The sequence below is a fragment of the Lissotriton helveticus genome, chromosome 4_1, assembly GCF_964261635.1.
Source record: "Lissotriton helveticus chromosome 4_1, aLisHel1.1, whole genome shotgun sequence".
Lineage (NCBI taxonomy): Eukaryota > Metazoa > Chordata > Amphibia > Caudata > Salamandridae > Lissotriton > Lissotriton helveticus.
This window is the reverse complement of record NC_136063.1, coordinates 1304335622-1304356507: the sequence shown is the minus strand read 5'-3', so window position 1 is coordinate 1304356507 and position 20886 is coordinate 1304335622. Positions and strand designations below refer to the sequence as shown.

Genomic DNA, 20886 nt, shown 5'->3' with positions numbered 1-20886 from the left:
TACCTGCAGCGCTACTAGTTGCAGGAATGCTAAAGTGACTGAAGCCATCCAAAGAGAAACTATTTTCTTGGTCCCATGTCTCTTGTAAAGCGATAATATCAAAAGTTTTTAATGTATTAAGCCACTCACTATTTCCAGCTTTGGTCTTAATGCCAGCAATGTTCCAAGTAACAATTTTAAACACGGGTATAGGGAGCTGGGAAGTACTCCCTGATTCGATAGGGAGTCAATCATTTTCCTCCAATGAGGATAAAGGAGTATAACGATTAAATAGTGGTAGAGCCTGATTTGATTGATTATGCGTGCTAGCCAATGGTACTCATGGATACTTCCATTGGCCAAGGTCTTTTTGTTTTGAATTTGAACTAAACTTCAAGAAATGTTCAAGACCCAAAGACACACAAGCACCACCTTGAAGATTTTTCCCCAGCAAATAATAACATTTTCCTCAAACATAAGACATTTGTGCATAATGACAAGAGTGTGGAACATGCGCCTCATTTAGATGGATCGCGGTTTAGCTTGAACTTTTTAAACCACTGTGGTTAAAAGAAAAAGGTTCAGAAGTGGTATTCCAACAGTACCTTGACTGGATTTTCAGTGATGTGATCTCGTTTTGCTACATGGTTTCCCATGGTGAAACGATGAAGATCTTCAGAACCTACAAATGAAAGCATAGAAAGTTATAGATGGACCACTGGAGAACAATATCAAGTTAAAGTACTCTTTATTTGGCGCGTGCTGCCCATTAAAAAATACATAAATACAAGGTGAAAACCACATCCTAATATCAGACATGAAAAAAGTATATCTACTTCATGAAATAGGAAAGATTACTTTTAGCACCATATTATTGTGAAGCAGTAGTCAATATCCGAATGTATCACAAAAAAATCATATGGTAGACACTCACGCAATATGTGGGACCAGGTGAATAGATAAGGTTAGAAAAACACTCCTTGAGAGTCTCATTTTAAGCAGATGCATGGAAAGTTGAGTTAATAAAGTCATATGTTTTTCCCCACCCGCTGCCTGCTGGTGGACAATATCTCCCATGGGTGGGTGGGAGCCCTTTGCTGTTTCCTCCCTCTAAAGGGAGAGACCCTCTGTGGCTCCCTCCTCTACTAACCTGCAGGTTATTGGGACAAGTAAATTGTCAGTATTCCCCTCCACCGGGTGAAAATATTTTCCACTCAGCAGTTTTGTGGGCCACTGGACAGAGATGGTCATAGTGTGAGCAAGGTCTGTAAGACCCATCACCTCTGACAGCAGAGTCATCACTTATTGCCAGAGATGGCAGGGGTCATTTGCACAGGTCTGATGCCATAACAATTAGGTCACACCCAACAAATGGCCATGATGGGGCTTGCTTTTACCATAGGTAAACTCGCATCAGAAAGAACCCATACCCATAACCAACATCCATTCTGTAGTTGACGGTGCTCTTAGCCTGGTGGTGCTGCAGTAACAAATGATGAATGGAATGCTGAATGAATCAAACATTCGCCCCCAGTCAAGAGATTTGGGTTAAATCCATTGTTATTTTGCCTACGACGCCACCCCAGGTGGGACTCAGCCATATGCAAATCAGTCTTAACCCTGTTCCTCATGGGAACACACCAGCCCGAACTGCCAAGCCGGTCCTCCCTGGACCGGAAACAAGCATCCTGGTGTAGGCACTGCTACCAGCCTGGTAGTAGCAGTGCCTGCAGCTTGGAAGAAAGGGCCACACATCTCTGTAATGTGGCTTAAATTGATTTGTGATATTTATGAGTCTGAACTGATCTCAGTAGGACCTACTTCTACTCAATTACATCACAGTTACATTCCTGAGAAAAATATTGATGAACAATTCAATTGCTAGAGAATCACATAATCACACCATTAACATGGAGAATTTCCACAAATGCAAGCCAATGAAAAGCAAAGGAATGAGTTAAGAAAAAGCACATTGGCTGCCCCAAAACTAATCACAGACTAATTGGATGCTAGTTTCAAGACCATTGGGAAAAAGGGGTGTGCAGTATGAAGATATCTCGCCTTAGCTTCAGTAAATATTTAAGCAGCGAGCATCACTAGGAGTGCTTACCAACATAAACTGAACTACTACGCTAACTGGTTGTAATGCCAACCGCACTGATGAAAACTGAGGGCCTGATTCACTAAGGTAGACTTACACTTAAGTTTACGATTTTTTGGTATTTACAAAGGGATATATGAGTAGTATCTTTACGAGTGAGGAAACTCCACAAATAAAAAGATAGGAGGACAGTCCGATCTATAAATGTGCGAAGACTCCACACGCGTAAAGATACCAATCGTAAATCCCTAATATATACCACACAATTGTAAACTTTCACAAAAGTATAAGTTTACCTTTGTGAATTAGGCCCTGAGTTTATGAACCAATGTAGATTTTGTGAGTCATGTTTACATAAGGCATCCGCCCAGATATCGGAATGAATGTAAACACTCTAAGAAAGGTTTGGGTTTATCATTAATTCTCAACATGTCTACGCAAACATTTCTGCTTGGTCCTTTTTCTTCTTTAAATACCTATTTTTTATCCAATGTCGCTTATTCATGCCCCAACATTTTATCTCCAAATAACTCCTTTTTGCCAAATCCTTTCCACTCTACATCCAAATTGGCAACTTCGTTTCCAGGGACTTGGATTCCTAACTTCCAAGTTTCTGTGTTGCAACTTCGCGAGACACAAACAAAAGCAGGCTAGTCAGATTTCTGAACATGGAGGAACTCCCTCACAATCTATCTTGTCCTTATTAATTCCTGGGTAGCGTGGTCTCTAGTCTGTCTCTTCTCACTCCTAACTTGTTTCGCAAAACACACATAAATGAGAACAAACGCTCCAGAAGTTCACTGGCTATGCTTAAAAATAAAGAAAAATATATGGACGTGGAGTCTACAAAATGCCAGCTGTACTGAGAGTGTTTTTTCAATCTTGAAGGACCCAATTCACAAACTGAATTTTGTAGTGTATAAGGTAGTACAACAGTCATACTACCTACTACAAAATGTGGTTCACAAACCTAAAGGGGGAGGTCTCCTCCTCCACATCTGCTTCCTTTTCTATGGAGAAAGTTCAGCAATCTAAGTTTACTATGTAAATGGGGAACCATGGCAAGTGGTGGCAAAATGGGCTATATCTACTACAAAATGGAGGGGTGTGGGGAAATGCAAGGAGGTGTTTAAGGAGGAACAGCCTATTAGAAACACCTACCGACACCCCCCAACATTAAGCCAGTTGCTGTTACCAAACTACATTTCTAAAGTTACTACAACCCCAGAGGTGACAAAACAGTAGTAAAGGTACTCTGGACAAGATTTGAAGTAAGTGAAGCACAACACATGGCCACACAAGCAGATATTGCAACACACTCTCATAGAAAATAACGAAAATAACACACAAATGAGAATCCAGAAACTTCACAAATCCACAAAAGACCAGCTGCAGACACCATCTGACTGCTCAAATTTATTTTATTTAATTGTTGCGCTCAATCTGCTGTGACACATTTCAGTCGACACATGCGGTCTCGATAACACATACATATCTATAATATTTTAGGATGAAGTGAACTTGATTTAAAAATATTATTAAATTATACTTTTGCTAAAAGTGTAAAAGGAAAATAATAATTTGAATGTATTCTACCCATGACATTTAACAAAACATATACATATTAATTTAAAACAAAAATGTTGCTGCATGTGGATTTTTTTAAATTGATTCTTTAAGAAATTGTATCATAAATGAAATAGAAATATTATAATTATTTAATGCACATTTACTTTAATGATTGAATATGCTGTAACATATTTTATTAGTTCTATGTTTATAATACTTAGCTTAATGTGTTCAAATTTATATTTTATATTAAATACTGTAATAATTTCGAAAGAATAATAAACGTAAACAATTTTTCTTATACATTACCATAGGGAGATCGCCACAGTGGCAGGCTCCTCTATCCGATGAAAAGTTACGAGTAGTAACATTACACCCATAAATACTGTTGTAGGGGGCTCCACCAGAAGGTGGAGAAACGCAAGGCTGCAATTAAGTGTAAGTCTACAATTTACAATGGTGAAGAGCAAAACACGGTAGATTTACACCTAGGTGCAGTAGTGGAGTACATATGAGTAAATTTGCGCTTTTAATTTAACTTTGTAAATAGGTCCCAATGCCTCACAGTGTTGATCCATCACCCAAACCATTTTTCCTCAACAGCCCTCTGACAGATAATGGATGTGGCATTCTTAGTGACTCGATTCACCATAAAACACAAATGCATAAATGCATATACTGTACAGATTAGATGAGAATTGAGAATTGGCAATATAGAAAAAAAAATTAACCACACAAATTTGAACTGATAATGCATAAAATAAAGGCGCACATAGTCAAATCTAATTTCTTGACATTTCTGTCCATGACATAAGGCTGTTAATTGCTTTATTGAAATCCTCTGAAATTTCGTATAACAGTCTGTGTCAGGGATACAAAATTAAGGCTGTGAGTGGAGCAGGCGTAGGAAAGAAGTAAACCTTTAAGAAGTGCTGTAGGAAATTGAAGGATGGCAGAACATGTTGATAGTGCAAGTAACTCAAATTCATTACTTCTGAAAAACATGCAAGGTAGACACACCCAATAGAAGGGGTAGATAAGTGCTGCTTGGGATGCAGTGGCCTTTTAGAAGGATTGTAGTGAAATAAATTAGGCACAGAAGAAAGCAACCACTGTCAGATTCACATCCTCCACCACAATCAAAGTACGCCCATACAATTACTGAATGTAAGCAGGACCCAAGCAGCAGACATCACAGAAAGGTAGTGGGGAGTGAAATATCAAAATTCTGCAAAGCGCAGTTGATGTGACTCAGGTACCATCTGAAAGAAAATGTTGATATGTCACATTCAGTCATGCACAATAAAAACATTTCAGCATTCTGTGTTGGCTCAAAAAAGAGTTGTCAATGACTAATGAGTGTGATATTGTGGATCAGAAATGAGAATGGGTTAAGGATGTGCCTACAACTGCTGCAGGCCCAATGCGAGCCCTTGAGAAAGGAGACTTTTAGACAAACTTTATCTGACAAGAAATACACCATACAATTCTAATCTACAATATGTACAATATGCAATTGATGGTGAGGAGATAATTTGTATACCTTGTCCTACAAGAACCAGAAGAGTTGTAATACAGCAATGAAACTTATGGAGGACAAGTGAATGTAAGAGTGAATACACACCTTGTCTTGTGCAATGAATAACCGCTTCGACGCTGATGACGAGCTCAGCTCGTCATGAAGTACACCTCTCGTACGCTCATGACGAGCTGAGCTCGTCATGAACCGCGGCATTTGCGAATCTTTAGCGCACAGCGGGAAAATGCACTGCACCGATGGTGTTAACTTATTGTAGTCAACAAACTGTGAAAACCACTCAGTAGCCTAGAGAAGGACTGAGACCAGCAACACATTTTGCATGTTAGGTAATCCACCTATATGCAAGAAATTCAAATACAGGTATTTTACTACTGACACCGGACTAGCCATACCAAACAAGTGCAATATCAAAGTGTCAGGTGTTGTGAGCATGAATATATTTAGTGTATTAGAACTAAGAGAAAGGCAGTTTATTAAATCCGTGCCAGTGCCCATGACGTAGCAAAACAAGTATTCTAAAGATGCATTTGTTCTTTCCTTGTGCCAATTACTCTGCAAGCCCTAACTCTCTCAGAGATCACTGCTGGTATTCGTAATCATTGAAAATAATCTTGTTAATAAGAGAAGAAACACTGTCTGATGTGAGCTGAAAGGGGTGTCTTTGCATGGGAAATATGGCTTCCAAAAAATTAAGATCCGCAGGGAAAATAACTGACTTGGTTAAAAACAAATACCTCCCAGCCAAAACAAGATTGAGATCACGATGAAATAAACAGTTAAATTTACATAGGATACCAAGAGAACTCTAACCAGTCTTAATAGACTTTGAAGTTTACCATGTACACGTCGAACCATGTCCCACATTGAGTATAATGTACAAAGGAACATATATTTTTACTTACTGCTGGCTACTACATATAACAGAAGAAAGCAATTTGGATACGTTGTCTAATAACATGTTCTTTGAACAACAATGTTGTTTGAGCATCCTTGTGTTACTTACACATTTATTAAGTGTCAGTTGGATCAGCTTTGATGATTGGTTCTGCCCCCGAAGAAGTACTACTCAAAACTAAAAACACCAGCCTGCGGTCACTGCAGAATTATCATCCCTATACATAGCAATTTTTACATTATTTTGGTTTAAAGAAATATTGAGTTTGCCACTTTACTCTTTCAACATTACTTCTATGCTCAATTGCAACCATTTTCCCAACTAAACTTTTCCTTCTCCAAAATATAAGTAAATCTTAACTAATTTACTGATAACTCTAAGGGCCGGATGTAGGTCGGTCGGTAACGGCCGAAAATCGGTATTTTCGGCCGTTACCGACCGGTATTTACGAAATGGTATGTAGGGCCACATATTTTACAGATTCGGTAAATTTACCGATCGGTAAATTTACTGAATCTGTAAAATACCGAATCGGTATTTTTACCTATTCGATAAATTTGATATGTAGCTGGGACTCTTCTGAGTCCCACAACCCTTACCGAATCTGTATTTTACCATCAAATATATTTGATGGTAAAATACCGATTCCGGTGTGCATGCACATGTGTGCATGCACACCTGTGCCATATGACAGGCAGACCTGCCCTTAGGGCAGGTATGCCTGCCACATGGCACCCGAGCCTCTTTTGGGGGTGCCAGGGGGTGTCAAAGTGACACCCCCTGCACCCTTGTGGAATTCGGTATTTACCGATTCGGTAAATACCGAATCGGTAATGCCCATTCATTCCTATGGGCTGCAAAGCCCATAGGAATGAATGGGCATTACCGGTCGGTATTTACCGAATCGGTAAATACAGATTTTTACCGATTCGGTAAAAGGAACATCTGGATGTTCCTACATGTTCCCCATTCTTATTTACCGATTCTTAATTACCGAATCGGTAAAATTTGGTAATTAAGAATCGGTAACTGAGTCCTACCTACATCTGGCCCTAAGGGCCTTATTTAGAGCTTGACCGATGTGAGACTTGCGCCAAAAATTGTGGTTGTCTTGTCTGCCCTATTTAGAGCGCATGAAGCATCTATACACTCTAAATATGAGGGACAGGACATCCACCAAACTCTAAAAAAGGATCTGAAAGCCTGAAGTACAAAAGCATTTTTCAATTACAAACCCAGCGATTTTGCAACAGCTCAAAGTTTATGGTCACAAACGAATATATTCTTAATTTACGAAACCCCTTTTGTGATTTAGAAAATAATTTATGAATTACAAAAGGTGGGTTGCAACTTGTTAGGTCTCGCCTACGTAGCTCGCATGCGCTGCTTAGGAAAAAAGACCTTTAGCCATCGGCACAGTTTGGCTGCCAAAAACGTGCATGCGTTGCATTGCCTTCATTGGCAACGCTTGCACGCCTGGCGATTCCCTTGCGGGAGCGAGCCTTGAAACCATACGAGTCCTGCTTGCTCCCGCAAGGGAAACAGGCGCAGGCCCCCTCCCCTGGCCTCCCCCTGCTGCCTTTCGTGAAACTTGTTTTTGTCCGTGAGGCACGCACTCTTGTTTTTAAAGAGATCGGTGATTGATTGATGACCCTATTTAAGGAAATATGTTCAAGTGCTTCTCTCCAGGGACAGCAGCGAAGCTTTCAGGACTGCACTCTGCAGTGCACTTAGGACTTTTCTGTACTCAGCACACAAGATGGGTCGTCGTTTCCTCGTCGTCAGCCATGTTCCACTGAAAAAATATTCAGAAGTGAAGACACCAACCACCGGCGTCCCGGCCAACCATTAGAGAGGCTCAGATATTCCTCGCAGACCTCCCTCGCTTCTTCCCCAGCGACCCTCCGCTTTTCCAACAAAATACCACGCAGCGTGAAAGCTATTTGAATACCAAATGCGTGTGTTTTGTTGTCACTGACATCACGTTAAGTGCCCCCAGAAGTGCTGTGCACTCATTATTGCTTGTGTTTTTTAATCTTTACAGTGAAGTTCACAGACTGCAAAGAAAACAGTAAAATACGATTCAAGACCAGCAGTCCGGCCAACTTTTGCATACACGGGGGTGGCGTGGTGTATGCAGTGAAGACCTTTGACATCTCTCTGAGACACATGGACTTCCTGGTGTATGCACAGGATGAGGAAACGCAACAGCAGTGGCACACGACCATCAAGTTAAGCCAAAGAAAATTGCTCAGACTGGAAGTGATGCAGGTAAGAGTTCCACAGAGACACTGCAGTATGTGACAAGAATGCTAATTATCTCAAGCATAGAGGACTCAACTCGTGTCATTCGTGACTTTTGCTTGTAATTATGTATCAATCTTGACAAAATGTGCTTTTCAAAGATAAAAAATGGACATTTTTGCAATGCTTGAAATATTCAATATGTCAATATAAGAAAACTACGAGCATCAATTTGTGTCATAATGTGTTGGACAATATAGGGGCAGTAAAACCAAAGTACAAAAGACGTTGAACTCCCTTATTTCCTATGTATGTGCAATTTGCTGTGCTGAATTTGTTGTTGAGAAAAATGCAACACAACTTTTTTGTTTAACTTATTTAAGGTTTCATTCCGTGTTCTCATTTGAAGGTTTAACTCACTTCCAGTGTCAAACATGGCATATATTATTGTGAGAAATTAAAATGCTTTACTTTGTATTTCGGACAGTAAATATATTTGAGCTTCACTAATGTAACTAAAGCACACTGATGTGCATTAGTTAGTTCAGAAAATGTAACTTTTTACCTAAAAACTGAGAGAAAACATTGTTATGACATTTGGGAGGCCCGCTAAATTATTTTACAAAATTGGGATTTCAGCATTGAAATATTTGAAGAACTGTTCTCCAGGAGGTGACTTGCATAACCAGGAGTTATCAGCAGTATATGATGTAAAGTCTGCTAATTCTTGGAGCCAAGGAGTTGGTGGCAGGCATTTTTGCCACCAAGAATGGCCCTTATCCGCCGTAACCGGTTACATGGTGTAGTGTGCCATATGCTTTTCTCTATGTGACACAGTGGATGGCGGGGTAGCAAGGATGCCTTTTTCCATAACACAAGCCAAGAAAATTGCCTCTGATTTCACACTTGAATAGTAACAGGGCGCCATAATTACGCTGCAGTGGCCTCTCCCATCCCTGGGCCGGATGACATTGTACCCGCTGCAATAATTTCAGCCACGCCTCCGGTAGCGGAAACTGGTGAGTTCCACGTTGCAGCATTGCAGGTTGACTCAGGCCAGTGACACTTTGGGCATCATCACCTTATTGGACTATTGATATGCACTGCTTGGCCTTCGGAAGATCAGTTCCGAAAATGTGTGTTTCTAACAATCCTTAGTGTCAAGAATGGACCCCCTTGGTCCATGCTCGGTATCATCTGCTAGCATTTTGACTGATGTTTTGACGTAATTCTGTGACTACAGAAGGGATATTCATTAATACATTAGTGTATTCCTACCTAGGGATTCATCATGCTCATGAAATTCTTTTTCTGCTTTTAATGGTATATTTTTTAAATGTGAGAACAAAGAAGCAGTATCTCACTTCAGGGATCCTCGAAGCATTTGGGGCAGTAGATTAATCTAAAAACGTTTTTGACACTTGAGGAATTATAATATCTTAGCCATGCAAAATCTAGGAATTTCTTTGGGTGTGTAATGCCATTTCTTACCTGGTATAAGCATGCAAGTTGTCTTTTTCAAATTGTCTGATAACATTCCCGCACTTATCAGGCCGACCAATAGGGACAGTGGATACATTTTTCTCGGTGAGATGGTATCAAGCGATATATTGGACAAGGACTGCAGATTTACAGTGGTTCGGGCTGGGATTTCTGGCTGAGCACTGATTTCCTCTTGTTCCTGCACAATCTGATTGAGGAGCACAAGCAGTTAATGATTTTAATCCTGCATCGAGGGGAGGTATGCTGCTTCTGTTTGAAACCACCACAAACCAAGATTACCTGGTTTAAGAAGAAAGCAGCAGCATTTCAATTATTTCGTTTCAGAGATTCTGCCAGTAAGCTTGATGGGAATTCTTGCCCTTCTAGGAATGTATGCATCTGTATACACAAGTATTTACATAGATGCTGATTTGCAGAAAATCTGCATTAGCATATTTTATACTAGAAATGCATCTTTTTTTTTAATCTGTGTGAATATATGTCTTTATACAGGCTCAGAGATCTCCAAAATTTACTAGAGTACAAGCTGCTGCTTCACATACATTTTCTTCAATTTCATCCTGTTAAGAAAGTGCATGAATACATGACGATTTATGAGTTCTCATATTTCTTACGTATGCGCTGTGGGATAGTATTGAAGTTTTTATTCCATCTTTCACAGCGTAACCTAAATGGTAACACACAAGGCCTTTTCTCTTGCCAAAGCGCCATGCCTCAACATTTGCATACCAAAACAATATAATATTTAATAATAACAATAGTAATGATAATATAATGGTTCCTTAGCTTTGAATATTAGCCTTTAAATAATATAACTGCTGCTCGGTCAGACACTGCAGTGCCTGTAGTATGGAATATTGGAATATCGGGATACCTTATTATCAAACTCAAAACATCGAGGACGTGACCAACTGTTCGATCACCTACAGAATAATGCCGATATCATTTCCTTTTAATTTTTAATTTACCTATCCAAGATGACGGATGCCACTTGGATCAGTAAATACAGAAATGCATGTTTTTAGCTTGGAAATGCAGAATAAAAATAAACAAGCATTGGCATAGCCAATAGGTCTCGCCTTTGGGACCTTATAAGTGTTTAGTTATCCAGCACAATATCCTTGGTGCAACAATATCAACTGTTGCATGGCTAAACACTTATAAGGTCCCAAAGGCGAGACCTATTGGCTATGCCAATGCTTGTTTTTAATTACAATTAGAAGGGGGGGTGAAAGAAATGTCCCTTAATTGTAGCTCACTTTGAAGTGTCACGAAATGTTAAGAACTCATCAAAGGAGGTGGTAACAGACGTGCATTGGGGAGCCTGTCCCTTTGGACAGTTACCTTGTGGGAATCAGTGTTGTGTGGCCTCGGGGGCGCTGCCAGGGGATCGATCACTGCTTGCCTTTCCCGTTCTCTTGCCAAATGAGAACTTTTTTAAGCATCACCAGTCCCTACAAGGAACTTGGGCTACTTTAAATTAAAGAAATGTATCCTGTTTTAATGTTTGGGAAGTCAAACTCAGGGATGATGGTCTGATGTTCCTTGCATGTTACCTACTCTGTGTTTGCAGCCAATCACAGGGTCTCAAATAGTGACCTGACTAATTGGGCAGGGCATCTGTAACTCCAGCGACAGGAGATTTCACAATGCAAACTACCAGAACATAGGTTGCATTGCAAAATTACAGAGGCCGCAAAGTGTCAGTTTGTAATCTGCACCCACTATTTGTGACTTTTCTGTTAGGACATCAGGCCCAAAGTTACATAAAATTAGATCCGATTCCTCATGATCTTTACCTATAGGGCTTTAAGTGGGCTGGGTCTCACCGGGGCTGAGCACCGGCAGTTTTTTAAAGGGGGCCTCGAAACGGGTCTCTATGGGGCTCTTTTTTGTGCCCTGGCACAGGTGGTCCGTTTTTTCCGGACTGCAGTGACTGCAGGCACATAGATGCTCATTTCTCACTAGTGGAGAAGTTACGGCATGACGTCATGCCAGCTGAGCGTTCTAGGGGAATGGAAATCCTTTAAAGAGAGTCATTTTCTCTCTGGATTTCCCTTCTCTTTTTGAAACTCAAGAGCAGCAACATTGTCGTCGTGTCACCAGGGCTTTAAGTGGAAGCGTTTTCATTATTATATAAAGCCCATAGTTGCTGCTTATTTATCTTGTGCAACTAACAACCATTGAAAAAGCCAATAGTCCTGACTTGTTGTAGGTATGATGTTACTTGTTGCATCATATATCTGGATGCAATGACAGGAAAAGCAAAATACAATTCGGCGGCACACCATGATAAACACAGATTTTTAGCTTACATGTTTTAAGCCATGCCCTTAATTACATCGGCCACGCCCCTTCGAGAAACCCCCAGTTATTTCATTCCACTTAAAGTCCTGTAGGTATCACAAGAGCTATGTAAAAACAACAAATTCACTAAAATTAAAAAAGTTAAATTTAGGTCTCCTGTTTAGAAACCAAGTTTAATCATGAATAATTAAGAGATGACATTCTATCATTTCTTGAGAGGAAATACACGCCAGACTCAAATAATACGCACTTTAGAGAGCCATGCTTCAAGGAAATAATTTAAATTAGTTTTATGAAGCCATAGCTATTTCTTAAATGAGCTGTAAATCATTCAGGGAAACGTTCATTAGAAGTAAGTTATGTCAAACCAATCTGTTCTTGACACAGTAACTTCATTCCTAAACCACCAGGTGCCGTTCAATGAACACATAAAGGTTTCTTTCAGAAAAAAGCACTTTATTTGTGAACTGAACCCTCGATGCTGAAAGGCACTCATTCATTGTCTTCTTCAGTTATTGCAATGCTGTCCACCTGTTTTTTTTAAATTAAAGATAAGCAGTCTTAAAATATGCATTTTCATTATGCGACTAAGGCAAGCCCTATTCACAGAATGTATAATAACTGCATGTACCACTCCAAACAGAACTCTTGTGTTTGAGAGTTGCTGTTATATCGAAATGGGGGGAAAAAAAGTTTGCAAAAGTTCATTGTGTGCGACAATTCTGCTTCAAAGTTCTTTTTGTGTAAAATAAGTTAACTTCAAGAAACATTTCAGAAAGGAAGGTTCTCGAAACCAAGAGCATGCCAGAAGACCAATAAATATGACACAGAGAAAACATCACCTGGCACCCTTGTCCACAGGCTCAATGCACCTTGCATTTTGTTGAATCTGATTGCCAAAAACACTTGGGCATTCGTGCATGTTGCTTAAAGTGCTTTGCTTCATACATTCAACGGCTGAGATAGATACTCGAGAACCTGGAATTCAGAAAGGTGTTAAATACCTGGCTGTTTCCTAATAGATGACCCTTTTCTGTGCCACCACAGAACCAGTGCAACACTCTGTCCACCCCATAATTCTAGTATGGTATGCATTATCTATATTTGTAACTATATCTCTCATTGCTCCTTGCTTTACACTGTGCATAAGCGATGACAGAACTGGATAGCAACAAAATAGGAGCAACCCTCCAATCCACACGCACAACAAAGCATAGGCTACATAATACATTTACCCTCGACCAACCAAGCTCGACAGAGCAACCCCTTAACTGTCCACCGAAAATTTCTCGGTGCTTTGTCAGGGGTATGAGGCACTATACAAATGCTAAGAGAAAACAGTACAATCCACATTGTTTCTAATTATTTCCCTGCATTCTGCATACTTTCAAATTAATTCCCAGTATTCAGGAAAACATAATTAATTTAAATGTTTGTTTCACCCATCAGGATAGGAAGGCTGTTCCGAGAAGGCTTCCAGTTCTTAGGACGCTAAAAGCAATAACTACAACTCCCAGAATGCAGAGGGCTGTTTGCTAACACACCAGGACAGCAGCATTGGACGTGACTGAGCTAGTTGTCAACTATATATCCATCCCTCTTAAAATGGAGTCCCATAAACACCTGTCCTGCTCGGCCATTTTGTTTCTTTGCATATTACTTTACAGTCGCTCACTAACATTACCCGCTCCGCCAGGTCTCCCCAATTGTTAGGCTTTACAATCATGCTTTGTGACTGGAATTTGCCATAAAACATAAAAACCTGTGTGGTGCAAAAATGTCAACCAGCACAGACGTGCAGGATTCCGGTATTTGGGTTTGGTGGTGTCCGTCATTTTGCGAAAAAGGACTAGTCGGATTCTTACGTCTGCGGTGTACCATTACCTCATTGGGCGTAATGTGATGGGCCCACTCTAAAGACGTCCCGTATGGTGTGGACTTTTGTATTATCATTTGTTCCCCCTGTTGAACTGACTAATTTTAACTTCGTCGTTATCCTGGCCCTGATTTGGCACTGCTATACACATTGGTGGAACCATCATATTTAGATGTAGCTACGTTGCTACGTTTTCTCTTTTTTTGGATTTCTGTTCATTGGATTTATGGTATCCAAACACTGCCTGTGTACTGTTCAGCCTGGAGAATCTTGCCTGCACAAGACATTAGTGAACTATGTCCATGCACAGAAATTATAGAGAATTTGGATGTCTTGTTAGACAATAGGATTGGAATTATCCCTTTCCAGGCCAGAATATTTGGGTCCATACTTCAAGTCTACATTTCTCTTGCCCTGAGGAAGTTCCTTTTAGAGGAACGAAACACGTTGGCTGTTGTCCTGTGTTTTTATGAAGATCATTAAAGAACTTTTGAAATAAATTTGCCGATTTATGACTTCATCCCTGGTGCTGCCTGAACTCATATAGCAAACAGCATAGACGTGCAAGGGTGCACACACATGCAGGCTCAAGCTAGGATTAGAGAATGAAGATATAGTAATAACCATTTACATTTTGCACACAACATACTCCAAATTAACATTACTTGCATTTGAGATCATAAGAATAAAAGGGTGATTTGACCCTGAAGCAATTCAAGCCTGTGTTCCGCATAGTTCTTCAAACAACCTTATTATTTCAATAGTTTATCAAAATGTATGTTCAATAGATAATATAATATAATATAAGATAAAATATAATACATGTAATAATTCTTATTTTCACTACCTGCAAAACTATATCTGCACTACCAAAGGTTATGCGTACTAGGTGGTTTCATATTGTTGATGCTATCTCAGTTAATCTGATAGAGATAAAGCTGCTGTGTAGGATCAGGGACATCAGGGACGGTGTTGTCCTTAAGAACAGATGACGAAATGCGCCCCTAAAGGTACGTTCCAAAACAGCATTTCAAATAGCAATCAATTAATAATCCTTTAGAATCAAAAAGGCTCGGTATCAGTTAGTTAGAAACTATGACGTTTGTATAAAGTACAATGCATAAGGCAAAAATATACTTTTTTTCAAAGTCTGTTAAAATGCCTAATAATCAGTCGTAGGGAATTAGCAATAAGGCTTAGAAACAAGTTTCAAAAAAGGCAAGCAGCATTTAAAACAGATGCAGCATGAGCAAAATCTGGAAAATATTATAAATCCAGAATATGCAGCAAATCAATACGAAATTGGGTAGCATCCCTAGTGTGTCAGAGAAAGGGCACCAAAGAGCCTCAACATGATACCCTTTTATAGACAAATGCATCATGGAAACCAATGTTAATAGCCAAGGTCAGCAGAGGGTGAGCAAATGTATAACATATTGATGAACCAAACTACAGAATTAATACAACGTCATATAATGCCACCATCCTAGCAGTGTCACCTTAAATGAGCAATAATAAACTTCACTCTGACCTCATGTCCTCCGAAGTAACTGTATAAATTTGATTGCATGAATCATGAAAGTCACATAAGTGAATTTACCCACAGTGAACGAGGCAGGAAGAGACGTAAGAAACAAGTGAACAAAAAACTTCCCCCGAGGCTCTCCAAGAAGAGCATCAGCACACATTTTGCTGCATGCATGCAGTGTCAATGAGAAATCAAAACATGGTGAAAGCATGGCTATTCTGAACACCAACATGGAGTCAATGGCTAGTTGAGGCCTAGTTATACCACTGGCAGCTGGTGACATTTGAAAGTGGTAGGGCGTAAAAGTTGGCTATGACTTTTATGTAGCAAGAGACGTAAGCAATCTTAATGCACAAACTTGGGGTCCAGGGTGCGTCCTCCTCCCGAGAAATTATTGAAAAAAGATTGGCAAATTGTGTATTTTAAAGTAAATGAATTTAGTGTTAAAGCATGGCTTATAAAGCAGTGAGAAAGTATAGTTTTGAAATATTAAACATAATAAAAACTGCCCCATATCTTACTGCATTAATATGCTCAAAAGTTACTGTAATGTGCCAATTGTCCAACACAACAACTTCAGACCCTTTAACGTGTGTGCTTGTCCAGAGTCTTGCACTGCATGCAGCATCAACTTTGGAAGAAAATGCTCTAACCAGGCTTTGGGAAGCACCCACATTTGATAACTGTAATGAGTCATATAGAAATATGTGCAAGTGGGATGTAAATAGGGGGGACTCTCTAAAAGGGAACATGAGAAATACATTTCCAATTCCCTTAGTGTGCCACCCGAGTCGCTTTTTTGTTTTCTCTCAGATGTAATTGCATCCAGATATATAACACAACTACTGGCACACACCTAAAACCTGTCAGTACGATTGGCTTTGTCAATTGTTAACTGTTTAAGATAAATGAGTAACAACAATGAATTGTGTTATACATAATTAATATTGGAAATGTTTCACTACCGAAATTATGAATCTGCGAATTAAATAGTATTGAGCCCTTTGTAAGGTGTTTCAGCCTTCAGTGATTTGTGCTTTATGTTAGAGATGTATGTCCTTTTTCTCTGCACATCTCATCTAACTGCACATCTTCAACTGCCTCTCTTTCCTCTTATGTATGCGTAAGAAACAGGGCAACCCAGTAACCCTGGGACCTGGATAATATAGTAATAAAGCAAAACAATGGTCCCTAAAGTGGGAAGCGTGAATCTTTACTACCTTGGAGAGAGTAAATATGACCATCACGAGATTGATTTCATTTCTTAATTCAACAGTTTTAAAAAAAAAAATTTAACAAATAGAAAAAATAATTGGCAGTTTTTATACTTCTAATACTTTGTATGTAAGAAGGTGATCCCAAACGGTGCTACCATGCAGTGCAAGTGAAAATCAGTGACTACATAGTACTTTGGTGCAATACAGTCTATATATAAAATAGTGACTGATCCAGGATGCATAAGCAATTGGTACATACTCTGACAAAGAGTGAAAATGCTCCAGAGTGCAAATAAAAGCAGGAATTAGACCTGCAGACCGTTGTGCTGTTTTTTATTTGGAACGATCGACATTGCAGCCTTGTGATTATTCTGGTTTGGGTTCCAGTTTCAGCCACTTCAGAGTCATCACATGCGTCAGTTTACCTCTGAAGCATCTCATGCATCAATAACGCTCAGAAAATTACTTTGCATTCATTCTATACATTGGCCAGGTGCTTCCCAAACCTACGTCCTGATGATGACACTGTCTAAATTGTATGACTGGGTCGAAATGTTGAATTCACACAATAATTGTGTACTGTTTTTATTTGGATTCTGGAGCATTTTCACTCTTTGTCAGAGCATGTACCAACTACTTATGCATCCTGGACCAGTCACTATCTTTTTACTTTATTTTATTTAGGGTGGGTTTAGGGTGATTTATACTTTCCTTTTAGGAAAGCTTAAGACTATGAAAGAAAAGCTGCTTATTAATAAGGACGTCTGCCCTAGTGCTCAAAGACATAGCCAAATTGCTTTTCATTTACAAGACGCTGTTGAAAAATTATTTAAATGTCTTGCTTAAGCATGATATAATTGAGCGGTCTACTGGTCTCACGCTATGGGCTTCTCCCATAGTGGTAGTGCTGAGATAGGACAGTGATGGAGGTGTACACATATGCATTGACATGTGTCAGGCATACAAGGCAATTGAATGACAGCAACATTCAGGTCCACACATTGCTGACATGATAACATAATTAAATGGTGCAAAGGTCTTCTCTCGGCTTGATTTGAATAAAGGTTATCATCAGTTAGAACTTGAAGAAAATTGCAGTTACATTACAACCTTTTCTAAACTTCTTGTCCTGTTTCAATACAAATGACTACGTTTTGGTATGTCATGAGCTGCAGAACTTTTTCGAGACGTCAACCAACGTATCATACAGCCTGTCATGAATGCGTTTAATTATAGCAATGACATATTGGTCTTCGGAGCTACACAAAAAGAGCATGATAAAACTCTCACACAAGTTTGTTGTTTACTTGCTAATGCAGGTTTGACTTCTTCTTGTGGAACTCATATTTATCTGCATTCAAAGTTAACATTATTTTACCATATCTTTTATGATGGGATATGACACCCAATCCTGCAAAAGTACAAGCTCTGTCAAATGCTGATCCCCACAAGATGTTTCTATGGTGCGTTCATTTCTTAGCATGGCACGCTACTGTTTCAGATATTTACAAGACGTCCACACTGTAAGTGCTCCACTGAGAGAGTTGAGAACATTTATTTTTCATTTCATTGGTCACATGAATGTGAGAAAGGTTTCAAGAATATCAAGCAAGCTATTGAGAATACTTCTGAAAAGGCATATTTCAATCTGGAGCTTCATACAGAGGTTTTGTTTCGCTAAAAGCCCAGTCAGGTTCGGTGCTATCATTGCACAGCAAAGCGGACCCCCAAATGCTCAAAAGCATATTAGGGCAAATGCAAGTTGGAGTTTGTCCCAAACAGAATGTCCTTAACCACAACCTGTTAAAGAAAGTTTTGTCTTGGAGTGGGTTTGTGAACATTTCCATGTATTCCTTTACAGAAAGCCTTTTACGCTGTTATCTGATCTTCAAGCTTTACAAACTATATTTGGCAATCTAAAAGCCAAGATGTTTCCTCGCATTGAATGATGGGGACTACAATTACAAGAGTGAAATTATAACACTGTGCATCGCCCAGGAAAGGATCAGAATCCTGCTGATAACTTTTCCAGAGTGCCTATACAGGGTCAGGGTACTCCATCCAAGAAGACTGAAGCCTCTATCAATTTTATTGTAAACTGAAACACACCAGCTGCCATTTTGTTAGCTCAGATTATCACTGCCACGAGCCATGATAGTGACTTGCTGAAGTTGAGAGAGATATTCACACATCAGTCACAGAACCAACACCCTCGATCTCTCACTAGTAATGGGGAACAACAAAAATGTCAAAGATAAACTGTCCATAACTCAGGAAGGAGTTATACTGCGAGGGTCGAGAATCTTGATTCCAGAGAGTCTGCAACAGAAGATTATTGAAGTGGCCCATGAAGGACACCGTAGATTCGTTGCCACAAAACGAGCTCTCCGGGACAGAGTCTAGTTTCTATATCTTGATGAGTGGGTTGGAAACGAATTAAAGGCCTGTCATCTATGCAACTGCCTTTCTTCAAATGTTACTCAACACTCCTTAAACATGTCAGAACTCCTGAAGCGTGCCTGGAATAGGGTAGCCATTGATGTTTTCGTTCCACTTGACAATGGACATCACCTGATGGTGATTGTGGACAAATACTCATGATTTCCATTAATTGAGGAGCTCTCATCTACAACTCAAGACAAGTCATGGACAGACTAGATGGCATATTTGCGACACGGGGTTTTTCAGCCATATTGAAATCTGACAACGGCCCATCTTTTAACAGTTGACAGTTCAAAGATTTCTTAGAGCATCTGAATATAAAGTATAAGATCACACCTCTGTGGCTGCAGGCCAACAGACTTGTTGAGCATTTTATGAGTACGCTTAAGAAAGCAGTGCAGTGTGCCATTCTTGAAAAGCTCAATCTAAAAACGGTGTTAAATTCTACCATAAGAGCTTATCGTTCAACACCTCACTCAATTTCAGGTGAAAGACCTGCAACACTGATGTTCGGTAGTGTAATGACAACCATGATATGTCAGCGGACCAATCAGAGAAAGAAAGACGTGAACGCAATTTGTGAAAAGGACTTGGTTAATACACAAAACATGAAAGCGTAAGCTGATAAAAGACGACATGTGAAGAACATTGTCTTTGAGAGGAGATTAAGTGCTTGCACGCCAGATGAGGAAAAAAAAAACGATGCTCCATTTGATACAGAACCTTTTCAAGTGCCGTCTACAAAGGGACACATGGTGACTGCCCAGTGCCTGGGAAGTCTATTATGAGAGCCTCTTCTCACGTCGGTATTTAGGTTCTAGTTCTTTAGATCCATATGTTGGAAGAGAGACTGATTCTGAAGCACCAGTGACTGTTGTTGCCTTTCTATCGTCAATGCAGATCGGAGATATTGACGGTGAAAGTTCTCAGTTTCCACTGACAAGATCAGGTCGAACAAATAAAGCATCAAAACGATTAAATGAATAGATATAAGCGTATGTATGTGTCTGTATATATATATATATATATATATATATATATATATATATTTAAGCAATGCCACTTGTGCTGATGATGTTTCCTGTTGTCTTTTTGTGCTGTATTATTGCAATGTGATTTGGGTTTGCAGTACAGCAGTATTCTCTTGCGAATGTTTTCTTGTGACGCGCCATGTTAGGTTTTAATTGTGGTGTTATGTAGCTTTGTGTATGTTATTGGGTTATGTTTTAGTTCCTTTGGCTATGTCAACAATAGCTGCTATATTTTCAGCCAGAAGTACGACATACCATGAAAGTTCCTTTAACAAACAGCCATATACCACTTTCTAAGGTGGTAAGATAGAGCTACTCCAGCTCTTGAATCGCGTAATAGACAAGTTAGCCTAAATCTGTGATCGCTGTCAGTGCTCCCTTCACCCTAACTTTTGGACTCATCTAAGTCCAGAGTCTCAAATGGCTGCTTCGGTTCTCAGGTACTTTTGCTAAGATAGTAAACCCTGCCCAGGTTGACACAGCACATTGCTAGGAAGATTGAGGCCTACCTAAGGTCAAGCTTTACACTAGGAATGGAATCGTAAAGTGAATACTTGCAACAATTTTGGTAAGCAAACTTGTTGCTACAGTACAATTTAGTGCTAGTTATAAAAAGGTGCATGAGTAATGACATCTCTCCCAGTTGGCAGATAT

The 20886-nt window shown here is 39.6% G+C and overlaps 1 protein-coding gene across 2 annotated transcripts in view; it reads right to left on the bottom strand.

Moving 5' to 3' along the window:
- The window catches only part of MBP (myelin basic protein), a 983766-nt gene that overhangs the window by 641865 nt on the left and 321015 nt on the right, over positions 1–20886 (bottom strand). For both annotated transcript variants that reach the window (XM_078687869.1, XM_078687870.1), the window contains exon 2: positions 585–661. In XM_078687869.1, coding sequence (XP_078543995.1) covers positions 585–635 — 51 coding nt within the window. In that variant the 5' untranslated portion in view covers positions 636–661. The remainder of the gene's footprint in view (positions 1–584; positions 662–20886) is intronic.